The sequence below is a fragment of the Pristiophorus japonicus genome, chromosome 3 (assembly GCF_044704955.1).
Source record: "Pristiophorus japonicus isolate sPriJap1 chromosome 3, sPriJap1.hap1, whole genome shotgun sequence".
Lineage (NCBI taxonomy): Eukaryota > Metazoa > Chordata > Chondrichthyes > Pristiophoridae > Pristiophorus > Pristiophorus japonicus.
The window spans coordinates 234,190,405-234,203,988 of NC_091979.1; the positions used below are offsets into that span (position 1 = coordinate 234,190,405).

At 48.6% G+C, this 13,584-nt stretch overlaps 1 protein-coding gene across 2 annotated transcripts in view; it reads left to right on the forward strand.

The window, feature by feature from the left end:
• Positions 1-13,584, forward strand: part of dnmbp (dynamin binding protein) — a 36,449-nt gene that overhangs the window by 14,919 nt on the left and 7,946 nt on the right. For both annotated transcript variants that reach the window (XM_070876414.1, XM_070876415.1), the window contains exons 3-6: positions 2,698-2,802; positions 3,689-3,817; positions 10,548-10,880; positions 11,717-11,896. In XM_070876414.1, the coding sequence (XP_070732515.1) occupies positions 2,698-2,802; positions 3,689-3,817; positions 10,548-10,880; positions 11,717-11,896 (747 nt within the window). The remainder of the gene's footprint in view (positions 1-2,697; positions 2,803-3,688; positions 3,818-10,547; positions 10,881-11,716; positions 11,897-13,584) is intronic.

The window sequence follows — 13,584 nt, forward strand, 5'->3', positions numbered from 1 at the left end:
CATAACAATGCCCAAATCCAAAGAGGACTGGAAAATGATGGTCAAGGCCTCTGCTATTTCCTCTTTTACTTTGCTCCACAGCCTGGGATACATTTTATCCGGATCTGGGGACTTAAGGGGTTTAGCAGCTTTGAAAATACTTAACACCTCCTCTCTCACTATATTTATTTCACCCAAAATATCACACTACTCCTCGATTGCAGTATCTGCATTGCCCCTTTTCTTTGTGAAAACAGATGCAAAGTATTCGTGAAGAACCCTACCAACATCTTCCGCCTCCACACAAAGATTACCCTCTTGGTCTCTAATAGGCCCTACCTTTCTTTATTTACCCTCTTACTCAATATATTTATAGAACATCTTAGGGTTTTCCTTAATTTTACTGGCCAAGAATTTCTCCTACTCTCTCTTAGCATTCCTAATATCCTTTTTAATTTTGCCTCTTAACTTTCTATATCCCTCTAAAGATTCTAAAGTATTTAGCCATTGGTATATGATATAAGCGTCCCTTTTTTTGTTGATCCTCCCCTGTAAGTCCCTAGATATCCAGGGGGCTCTAGAATTATTTTTCCCAGCCTTTTTCTTTAAGGGCACATGTTTGGCCTGAGCCTTCCGGATGCCCCCACTGTTCCAACACTGATTTACCCACAAGTAACTGTTTCCAGTCCACTGTGGCCAAATCACTCCTTAACTTGGCAAAATTAGCTTTTCCCCAATTCGGAACTTTTATTCCAGGCCTATTCTTGTCCATGTCCATAACCAACTTGAATCTGACTGAATTCTAGTCACTGGCACCCAACTGCTTGCCCACTAATACCTGCTCAGCTTTATTCCCCAAAACTAAATTCAAGACAGCCCCCTCTCGTGTTGGGCTTGCTACATACTGACTAAAAAAGTTCTTTTGAATGCATTTTTGGAATTTTTTTATTGTGTTTTAATACTGTTTAAAATAAACATGCCATAATGGACAGGTTTTTTAATATAAAAATGAGTGTTTAAATTTAATTTTTATGTTTTAAAAATGTTACGCTGGTAAAAGTAGACTATACGCCTACAATCACCCTACATATTACCGGTTCATCCACTAGGCTCATCGTGGATCCCCCAAACTCAACTGGCTGGGGTTTTATTGAGTCTTGTAAATATCACGTGACTGGCTAAGCCACTCCCGACTCAACAGCTCCACAACTATTTTGTTGAACCTATGAATCAAGTACCCCCTTATTAAAGGGGCACTAGAACCGACAAATTAACAAATAAAACTTTTTGTTATATGGTCAAATTAAAATTTGGTTGCCAGGGGTGATGATGCACTCCAGTCCCTCCGGCGCTCACCTCGCGGAAGGCCGCGAGAGTACTGGTGAACACCGCGTGTTCCATCTCCAGGGACACCGCGGAAGAGAGGCAGGCAGTCGGGCTGAACGACCCCCTCGACGCCGTGCCCAGGAGCAGTCCTACGAAGAGGCCTTCCAGCCTGCCCGCTCCCCTCCGCACAGGATGCCCAAAGAGAGGAGCGTGGAACTGAAGTGCAACCAGAATTTGAGGAGCAGCCCCTTCAAATATTGGAAGAGGGGCTGCAACCTCAAACATTCAAAATACACGTGGAGCACGGACTGCTCCAGATCGCAGAAATTGCAGGCAGCCCGGGAGCCCTTGAACCGACTTAAAAACTGATTGCACGGGACTGTTCTGTGCAACACCCTTCAGGCCAAGTACCAATAAATAGTGGGAGGACTCCCGCGTAGAGAGCACTCCATTGGGGACCCCTGCCTCCTCCGGACGGCAAGATGGTGCGCCATGGCATATCCGGATGGCAGACGAGGATGGCAACGTGGAGAGTGAGCAGGAGCAGCCCGTACAGGAATCCGCTCTGCGCAGAACTGAAAGGCACGGAGGTGGTTTCCCGGAGGAGGCTCAAGTTGTGAGGCGCCGGCTCCCGAGGGAGATTTCGGGGCTTGGCGCCGATGAGGAATTCCGTCCGGATGGGGGTCAGTTCGGACGGGATCTCCCCACTTGCTTGAGCCTCCTCGACACACCTAACGGAGTCAGGGCCCAGTGCTGTTTTTAGCGACTCGACCCAGGATAGGTGCCATGCCAGCACATCTGGCGCCATCCAGCCCACTCCTTCCTCCGCCATCGAGCAGGCCCCTGACCCTGGTCACCTCGCCAGCCACAGCCCTCTCGTCTGCCTGCCACCTAAAACCGCGGTCGTGGAGGTACGGATTCCTGAGCAGCGGTTCCTGAAGGACAGCCGCCACTCCAGAGGCGGAGAGCTGCGCTTGGTGGCGACTCTGTTTCAGACCCTGATGAATTCCTGGTAACAGACAGGCAGCCCCCGCATGGTGGTCCTGACGCCCCCCAGGTTTCAACAACTGCTCTACCAACCTGTGAGCATACTCTCGGATGCATACATTACATCCTCCGAGACCAATGTATCCTTCCAGAGGTGCGGGGCCTACAACTGAACGCAGTTACCCCTGGGCGGTAGCATCACTCTCTCCCCTTTGTGTTCCGGCCCCCTCGAGATAACGGCCAACATCCCATTGGCTGTTTCGATGACAGAATCTTTTAAATGATTTGTGTGCTCAAATATCCAAAATCTTTCTTCGCCTCTACAGACTCCATTCTCTCGTCCTTTAGAAAATGCTTCACTTGCTCTCCCTCGGGTCCGCGATTGAAGAATCTCTTGTCTTTCAGATCAAGGACGAAGCGTTTGAGGAGGCGGAAAGGAGGTTTCGAATCCAGGAGCGGCAAATTAAATCCTTCATCCGCGATCTGTCTCTGTATCTGCAGCATGTGCGGGTGAGTGACTGTCACCCACCATTCCACCCCCCTCCACCTCCCTTCTCCCCGCAACCACGGAACTGGGCCCAGTCAGCCCGCTCAGCAGCTGGGGGCACAGATGGCCTCAGTTCCATGGGCTGAGGGTGGGGATTGGGGGGCGGGGGGGGAGGTAATCGAGCTCCAATGAGTGGACTACTGAACTAATAACAATAAAAGGTCATGTGGCAAGGTCATGTGATCACCGATCTGTTCGGAGCCATCTTGTGTGTGTGTATGTGTGCATGCAGCCGTGTCTAAAGGTATCACTGGGGATTGTAATTCGCCAATGATGCTCTCCTTAGAAGTGCCTGTGGGTGAGTGGATGACAACTGACAGGAGGAGTTTGGGGGACGGACGGAGGTTGACTGGGGAGGAGTTTGGGGGACGGACGGAGGTTGACTGGGGAGGAATTTGGGGGACGGACGGAGGTTGACTGGGGAGGAGTTTGGGGGACGGACAGGGGTTGACTGGGGAGGAGTTTGGGGGACGGACGGGATTAGGTTCAGCAGTGACTCCCACAGTCGACCAGCCTGAGCCGGACACACGGCATCTGGGGCTGACGCGTGAAGAGGGTCCAGTCGGGGCGCAGCACAGCGGGGTGGGGCGGCTGGTGCCTGGGGACGGACACCCGACGAGAGTCAGTCCCTCGGGGAACGGGGGGGAGGGAGGGAAGGACTAAGGCAGGCGCCTGGACTGACACTGTATGATCCCGGGGTCACTCAGAATTCCCGAGGTCACTCGGAATTCCCGGGGTCACTGCGGGTTCCCGGGGTCACTCGGAATTCCCGGGGTCACCGAAGGTGTGTAATACATGAATCCCGGGTAGAACTGTGAGCTGACCGACCGTGTCTCTCTCCCGATCCAGGAATCAGCGTCGGTGAAGGTGCTGGTGGCCATGAGCATCCTGGACATGTATGGGGAGAAGAACAACTCCGATCTGGACAGTTTCCAGCTGGCGCACCGACTCATCAGTGACCGTCTCTTCACCGACTTTGTAAGTGTGAATCGCGAGAGCTTGCGGCAGTAACATGTCTGTCGGCGAGCCGGCCCTTAATATCATCTGTAACAGGCCCCACCCAACTCACCGAGCAATTAACGAATTTACTGCAATCCGTCCATGCTGATACAACCCCTCCCCCTCTCCTCCCACTCCTTCCCCACCTCATAGAAACATAGAAATATAGAAAATAAGTGCAGGAGTAGGCCATTTGGCCCTTCGAGCCTGCTCCGCCATTCAATGAGTTCATGGCTGAACATGCAACTTCAGTACCCCATTCCTGCTTTCTCGCCATACCCCTTGATCCCCCTAGTAGTAAGGACTACATCTAACTCCTTTTTGAATATATTTAGTGAATTGGCTTCAACAACTTTCTGTGGCAGAGAATTCCACAGGTTCACCACTCTCTGGGTGAAGAAGTTTCTCCTCATCTCGATCCTAAATGGCTTACCCCTTATCCTTAGACTGTGACCCCTGGTTCTGGACTGCCCCAACATTGGGAACATTCTTCCTGCATCTAACCTGTCTTAAACCCGTCAGAATTTTAAACATTTCTATGCGATCCCTTCTCATTCTTCTGAACTCCAGTGAATACAAGCCCAGTTGATCCAGTCTTTCTTGATATATCAGTCCCGCCATCCCGGGAATCAGTCAGGTGAAACTTCGCTGCACTCCCTCAATAGCAAGAATGTACTTCCTCAAGTTAGGAGGCCAAAACTGTACACAGTACTCCAGATGTGGCCTCACCAAAGCCCTATACAACTGTAGCAACAGCTCCCTGCCCATGTACTCAAATCCCCTCGCTATGAAGGCCAACATGCCATTTGCTTTCTTAACCGCCTGCTGCACCTGCATGCCAACCTTTAATGACTGATGTACCATGACACCCAGGTCTCATTGCACCTCCCCTTTTCCTAATCTGTCACTATTCAGATGATAGTCTGTCTCTCTGTTTTTACCACCAAAGTGGATAACCTCACGTTTATCCACATACTTCATCTGCCATGCATTTGCCCACTCACCTAACCTATCCAAGTCACTCTGCAGCCTCATAGCATCCTCTTTGCAGCTCACACTGCCACCCAACTTAGTGTCATCTGCAAATTTGGAGATACTACATTTAATCCCCTCGTCTAAATCATTAATGTACAGTGTAAACAACTGGGGCCCCAGCACAGAACCCTTGCGGTACCCCACTAGTCTCTGCCTGCCGTTCTGAAAAGTACCCATTTACTCCTACTCTTTTTGCTTTATGTCTGACAACCAGTTCTCAATCCACATCAGCACACTACCCCCAATCCCATGTGCTTTAACTTTGCACATTAATCTCTTGTGTGGAACCTTGTCGAAAGCCTTCTGAAAGTCCAAATACACCACATCAACTGGTTCTCCCTTGTCCACTCTACTGGAAACATCCTCAAAAAAATTCCAGAAGATTTGTCAAGCATGATTTCCCTTTCACAAATCCATGCTGACTTGGACCTATCATGTCACCTCTTTCCAAATGCGCTGCTATGACATCCTTAATAATTGATTCCATCATTTTACCCACTACCGATGTCAGGCTGACCGGTCTATAATTCCCTGTTTTCTCTCTCACTCCTTTTTTGAAAAGTGGTGTTACACTGGCTACCCTCCACTCCATAGGAACTGATCCAGAGTCAATGGAATGTTGGAAAATGACTGTCAATGCATCCACTATTTCCAAGGCCACCTCCTTAAGTACTCTGGGATGCAGTCCATCAGGCCCTGGGGATTTATCGGCCTTCAATCCCATCAATTTCCCCAACACAATTTCCCGACTATTAAGGATTTCCTTCAGTTCCTCCTCCTTACTAGACCCTCTGACCCCTTTTATACACGGAAGGTTGTTTGTGTCCTCCTTAGTGAATATCGAACCAAAGTACTTGTTCAAATGGTCTGCCATTTCTTTGTTCCCTGTTATGACTTCCCCTGATTCTGACTGCAGGGGACCTACGTTTGTCTTTACTAACCTTTTTCTCTTTACATATCTATCGAAGCTTTTGCAGTCTGTCTTAATGTTCCCTGCAAGCTTCCTCTCATACTCTATTTTCCCTGCCCTAATCAAACCTTTTGTCCTCCTCTGCTGAGTTCTAAATTTCTCCCAGTTCCCGGGTTCATTGCTATTTCTGGCCAATTTATATGCCACCTCCTTGGCTTTAATACTATCCCTGATTTCCCTTGATAGCCAAGGTTGAGCCACCTTATCTTTTTTATTTTTACGCCAGACAGGGATGTACAATTGTTGTAGTTCATCCATGCGGTCTCTAAATGTCTGCTATTGCCCATCCACAGTCAACTTCTTAAGTATCATTCACCAATCTATCCTAGCCAATTCACGCCTCATATCTTCAAAGTTATCCTTCTTTAAGTTCTGGACCATGGTCTCTGAATTAACTGTTTCATTCTCCATCCTAATGCAGAATTCCACCATATTATGGTCACTCTTCCCCAAGGGGCCTCGCACAATGAGATTGCTAATTAATCCTCTCTCATTACACAACACCCAGTCTAAGATGGCCTCCCCCCTAGTTGGTTCCTCGACATATTGGTCTAGAAAACCATCCCTTATGCACTCCAGGAAATCCTCCTCCACCGTATTGCTTCCAGTTTGGCTAGCCCAATCTATATGCATATTAAAGTCACCCATGATAACTGCTGCACCTTTATTGCATGCACCCCTAATTTCCTGTTTGATGCCCTCCCCAACATCACTACTACTGTTTGGAGGTCTGTACACAACTCCCACTAACGTTTTTTGCCCTTTGGTGTTCTGCAGCTCTACCCATATAGATTCCACATTATCCAAGCTAATGTCCTTCCTAACTATTGCATTAATCTCCTCTATAACCAGCAATGCTACCCCACCTCCTTTTCCTTTTATTTTATCCTTCCTGAATGTTGAATACCCCTGGATGTTGAGTTCCCAGCCCTGATCATCCTGGAGCCACGTCTCTGTAATCCCAATCACATCATATCTGTTAACATCTATTTGCACAGTTAATTAATCCACCTTATTACGGATACTCCTTGCATTAAGACACAAAGCCTTCAGGCTTGTTTTTTTAACACCCTTTGTCCTTTTAGAATTATGATGTAGTGTGGCCCTTTTTGTTTCTTGCCTTTGTTTACTCGGCCTTCCACTATTGCTTTTTTACCTTTTCTACTCCCACTCCTTCCCCGCCCCCCCCTTCCCCCGCCCTCCCTTCTCCCTCTGCCTCAGCGATTGCCATGGAGCAAGTACAGGGGACAAGAAGCTTGGCCTCCCCCTGGCTCGGGGCAGTCACGGCCAATTCCTGTCCCATTCCCGAGGGATCAGCGCAGACTGAGGACCTGTCCCGAGACAACAACAACAACAACTTGTATTTATATAGCGCTTTTAACGTAGTGAAACGTCCCAAGCGCCTCACAGGAGTGTTATGAGATGAAAAATTTGAAATCGAGCCGCATAAGTAGAAATTAGCGCAGGCTTGGTCAGAGTTGGTTCTCTCGATCTTTCTGGCTCACTTAATACGTCAGGTGAGACATTTACCAACTGAGCACTCAAATTGGCACTACAACAACAACTTGCATTTATATAGCGCCTTTAACGTAGCAAAGCGCTCCAAGGCATTTCACAGGAGTGTAATCAAACAATAATTGAGGCCGAGCCACACAAGGAGAAATCGGGGCAGGTTGGTCAAAGAGCTAGGTTTTGAGGAACATCTTAAAGGAGGAACGAGAGGCGGAGAGGTTTAGGCAGGGAGTTCCAGAGCTTGGGGCCCAGGCAACAGAAGGCACGGCCACCAGTGGTTGAGTGATTATAATCAGGGATGTTTAAGAGGGCAGAATTAGAGGAGCACAGACATCTCGAGGAGGGGGGGGTGGGTGGGGGTTGTCGGGCTGGAGGAGATTCTTCTTCTTCGGCAGTCCCTTGAAACGAGGATGACTTGCTTCCACGCCAGAAAGGGATGTGTTCACAGGTGTTTCAATGAGGGACCTAATATTCCAGATCCCGAACTACATCCTGAAGGGTGGAAGATGCCTGTGCGTGGATTTTTTTAACGTGTGGTGGCCGTTGCACACCAGCCACCACACAGGCTTGACAGAGCTAGGTCTTGGTCCAGTGGCAAGGATTACCCTGGACGATTAGAGATCAGCTGTGCTGCACGGACCTAGTGCGCACACATATCGCAGTGTGGGATAATATTAACACGGCCTTGTCAGTGCCACCCACATAATAAGAATAAATAAGAACAAAATCTTTCCACTGCATCTCCAGTAGAACGGTGGTGTAATGTACTTGCAGAGATAGGGAGGGGTGTAGGGGCTGGAGGAGGTTACAGAGATAGGGAAGAGTGTAGGGGCTGAAGGAGGTTACAGAGATAGGGAAGGGTGTAGGGGCTGGAGGAGGTTACAGAGATAGGGAGGTGTGTTGGGCTGGAGGAGGTTACAGAGATAGGGAGGGGTGTAGGGCTGGAGAGGGTTACAGAGATAGAAACATAAAAAATAGGTGCAGGAGTAGGCCATTCGGCCCTTCAAGCCTGCTCCACCATTCAATATCTTGGCTGATCATGCAACTTGAGTGCCCCATTCCTGCTTTCTCTCCATACCCCTTGATCCCTTTCGCCGTAAGGGCCACATCTAACTCCCTTTTGAATATATCTAACGAACTGGCCTCAACAACTTTCTGTGGTAGAAAATTCCACAGGTTCACAATTCTCTGAGTGAAGAAGTTTCTCCTCATCTCGTTCCTAGATGGCTTACCCCTTATCCTTAGACTGTGACCCCTGGTTCTGGACTTCCCCAACATCAGGAACATACTTTCTGCATCTAACCTGTCCAATCCCATCAGAATTTTATATGTTTCTATGAGATCCCCTCTCATTCATCTACATTCCAGTGAATATAAGCCTAGTCGATCCAGTCCTTCTTCATATGTCAGTCCTGCCATCCCGGTAATCAGTCTGGTGAAACTTCGCTGCACTCCCTCAATAGCAAGAATGTCCTTCCTCAGATTAGGAGACCTAAACTCTACACAATATTCAAGGTGTGGCCTGTACAACTGCACTAAGACCCTTCTGCTCCTACACTCAATTCCTCTCGCTATGAAGGCCAACATGCCATGTGCCGCCTTCACCGCCTGCTGTACCTGCATGCCAACTTTCAATGACTGATGTACCATGACACCCAGGTCTCATTGCACCTCCCCTTTTCCTAATCTGTCACCATTCAGATAATCTGCCTTCCTGTTTTTGCCACCCAAGTGGATAACCTCACATTTATCTACATTATATTGCATCTGCCGTGCATTTGCCCACTCACCTAACCTGTCCAAGTCACCCTGCAGCCTCATAGCATCCTCCTCACAGCTCACACTGCCATCCAGCTTAGTGTCATCTGCAAACATGGAGATATTACATTCAATTCCTTCATCTAAATCATTAGTGTATATTGTAAATAGCTGGGGTCCCGGCACTGAACCTTGCGGTACCCCACTAGTCACTGCCTGCCGTTCTGAAAAGGACCTGTTTATTCCTACTCTTTGCTTCCTGTCTGCCAACCAGTTCTCTATTCACATCAATACATTACCCCCAATACCATGTGCTTTAATTTTGCACGCTAATCTCTTGTGTGGGACCTTGTCAAAAGCCTTCTGAAAGTCGAAATTCACCACATCTACTGGTTCTCCCTTATCCACTCTACTAGTTACATTCTCAAAAAATTCTAGATTTGTCAAGCACGATTTCCCTTTCATAAATCCATGATGACTTGGACCGATCCTGTCACTGATTTCCAAATGCGCTGCTATTACATCCTTAATAATTGATTCCAACATTTTCCCCACTACTGATGTCAGGCTAATCGGTCTATAATTCCCTGTTTTTTCTCTCCCTCCTTTTTTTAAAAAGTGGTGTTACATTAGCTACCCTCCAATCCATAGGAACTGATCCAGAGTCTATAGAATGTTGGAAAATGACCACCAATGCATCCACTATTTCTAGGGCCCTTTCCTTAAGTACCCTGGGATGCAGACTATCAGGTTTTGGGGATTTATCGGCCTTCAATCCCATCAATTTCCCTAACACCATTTCCTGACTAATAAGGATTTCCTTTAGTTCCTCCTTCTTGCTAGACCCTCGGTCCCCTAGTATTTCCGGAAGGTTATTTGTGTCTTCCTTCGTGACGACAGAACCAAAGAATTTGTTCAATTGGTCTGCCATTTCTTTGTTCCCCATTATAAATTCAACTGATTCTGACTGCAAGGAACCTACGTTTGTCTTCACTAATGTTTTTCTCTTCACATATCTATCGAAGCTTTTACAGTCAGTTTTTATGTTCCCTGCAAGCTTACACTCATACTCTATTTTCCCCCCTCCTAATTAAACCCTTTGTGCTCCTCTGCTGGATTCTCCCAATCCTCAGGTTTGCTGCTTTTTCTGACCAATTTATATGCCTCGTCTTTGGATTTAACACTATCCCTAATTTCCCTTGTTAGCCACGGTTGAGTCACCTTCCCCTTTTTATTTTTATGCCAGACAGGGATGTACAATTATTGATGTTCATCCATGTGATCTTTAAATGTCTGCCATTGCCTTTCCACCGACAACCCTTTAAGTATCACTCGCCAGTCTATCCTAGCCAATTCACGTCCCAATAGGGGAGGGAGGAGGACAGGGAAGGATTTGAACACGCAACTGAGATTTTCTCCCACCCCTACTGACAGAAAGAGCGGACGGAGACCTTAGTCATCGCCCCGCTCAACCAGCTGCTGGGCATGTGTGCCGGGCCCCACAAGCTCATCGTCAAGCGCTTCGACAAGCTGCTGGACTACCACACCTGCAAGGAGAGGGCCGAGCGGCTGAAGGACAAGCGGGCGCTCGACGAGCTGCAGGCCGCCAAGAACAACTACGAGGCCCTCAACGCCCAGCTGCTGGACGAGATGCCGAAGTTTCACCGCAGTGCCGAGGACCTGTTCGTCAGCTGCATGCGCGGCTTTGCAGAGGCCCACCGGGAGTTCGTGGGGCTGACGCTGGATGAGCTTCAGCCGCTGTCGCAGGTAAGAAGGAGGAGCGGGGCCCTGGTACTTCGGTACAGGTACCGCCCGCGGCTGACTGGTGGTCAGAACCTTCGAACAATGCAGTGGTTACTGTACTAGAGCCCCCCGACCTCCCATGTGGACTATTGTGGTACTGCAACTACTGATGTAAATAATAAAAGATCATGTGGCGGAGTCACATGATGACAGTTGTGGACACCCTGTGTAGAGTGTGTTTACCAGTGATGTCGTGAGAATACAATCACAGTTACGGTCGCAACAAAGGCTTCTTGGTCTGGCGACAGTAATTGTCCTCATGATCCACACACAGGTGGTTTCTACATTAACGAGCTTTGTGACACTTGTGACACTACCTGCCAACAATGTTAGATTTTATTTACCCGTTCTGCGGTGTTACGTTGAATCACAGCATGACATGCAATCAATAATAGAACCTGCTTCTCAGGCCCACAGTGATCACTTTCGGCTCTAGACTGCCTGCTTGGCTCTGGGCTTCGGGCTTCTGTCTGACCCGGAGAGCGCTCTAACCGCCACCCCCCCCCCTCACCCCAGGAGCTTTACTCTGTATCTAACCCCCTGTACCTGCCCTGGGAGGGATTGATGGGACAGTGTAGAGGGAGCTTTACTCTGTATCTAACCCGTGCTGTACCTGCCCTAGGAGGGATTGATGGGACAGTGTAGAGGGAGCTTTACTCTGTATCTAACCCGTGCTGTAGCTGCCCTGGGAGTGTTTGACGGGACAGTGTCGAGGGAGCATTACCCTGAGCGTTGTATGTGTGCTGTGCATGTTTTGAGTGTGTGGAATGATGACCAATGGAAGATTTCTCTGCCCACAGCTGATTGCGGTGGTGAGCAAGGACACCAGTATCGTGGCCGCATTCCAGGAGCAGCACACTAAGGCCATGCAGTTACTCCAAGTCTTCAGCTTCTTCCCAGACACACTCCCTGCCGTTAAAAAACCCTTCGAGCGCAAGACCACTGAACGGCAATCCTCCAAATGGCAAATGACACCAATGGTGAGTTCGGCGCTCTCTGTTTACATTACTGCTACTTTTGGAGGTCCTGTTGGTACGTTCCAGTGAGCAACGAGCTCCATGTGGCTTAGAACATGAGAGAAATGGGAGCAGGAGTCGGCCATTCGGCCCCTCGAGCCTGCTCTGCCATTCAATAAGATCATGGCTGATCTTCTACCTCAACTCCACTTTCCCGCCCGATCGCCATATCCTTTGCTTCGCCTAGACTCCAAAAATCTATTGATCTCAGCCCTGAATATGCTCAAGAACTGAGCATCCACAACCCTCTGGGGTAAAGAATTCCAAAGATTCACCACCCTCTGAGTGAAGAACTTCCTCCTCATCTCGGTCCTAAATGACCAACCCCTTACCCTGAGACTGTGACTCCTGGTTCTAGACTCCCAGCCAGGGGGAAACATCCTCCCTGCATCTATCCTGTCAAGCCCTGTAAGAATTTTATACGTTTCGATGAGATCACCTCTCATTCTTCTAAACTCCAGGCCGAATTTATTCTTGACCAAGTGGTCATTATAGCCTTGTGTCCATTCCCTCATCATAGGCGGTCCCTCGAAACGAGGATGACTTGCTTCCACGCCAAAAAAGGATAAGTTCACAGGTGTTCCAATGAGGGACCTGATATTCCAGGTCCCGAACTACATCCCGAAGGGTGGATGATACCTGTGCGTGGATTTTTTTAATGTGGGGTGGCTGTTGCACACCAGCCATCACAGGGGCTTGACAGAGCTAGGTCTTGGTCCAGTGGCAAGGATTACCCAAGACGACTGGAGACCTGCTCTGCTGTACGGACCTAGTGCGGGCACATATCGCAGTGTGGGCTGGCCCGTGCTGCCCCTGGGCCCCTGGCTCCAAACTCGCGCTTCTCCTGGGCCCCCATCACATCCCTTCACAGTCTCTTGCCGCTCCTGCTGTATCTGCCCACGTTCCAATCATCTTGATCATGTCCATTCACTGCCTCGGTGTCAGCCTGATCCAACCTTATTCAATGCACCATGTGACTTCAACATCGTCACTCTGGTAAGTGTTTTGGTCGGTCTGGGTAATTTTAATTGTGATGTGATGTGAAACACACCCAAGAGTGTAAATATAGAAAGAAAGACTTGCATTTATATAGCACCTTTCACGACTATCGGATGTCCCAAAACACTTCACAGCCAATGAAGTACTTTTGGAGTGTAGTCGCTGTTGTAATGTACATAAGAACATAAGAAATAGGAGCAGGAGTAGACCATTCGGCCCCTCGAGCCTGCTCCGCCATTTAATAAGATCATGGCTGATCTGATCTTTGGCTCAGCTCCACTTCCCTGCCCGTTTCCCATAACCCTTTTTTCCCTTACCGCTCAAAAATCTGTCTACCTCCACCTTAAATATATTCAATGACCCAGCCTCTACAGCTCTCTGGGGCAGAGAATTCCACAGATTTACAACCCTCTGAGAGAAGAAACTCCTCCTCATCTCAGTTTTAAATGGGTGGCATCTTATTCTGAGACTATATTCCCTAGTTTTAGTCTCCCCTCTCAGTGGAACTATTCTCTCTGCATCCACCTTGTCAAGCCCCCTCATTATCTTGCATGTTGCGATAAGATCACCTCAAATTCTTCTGAACTCCAGTGTGTAGCGGCCCAACCTCTCTTCATAACTCAACCCCCTCATCTCTGGAATCAACTTTGTGA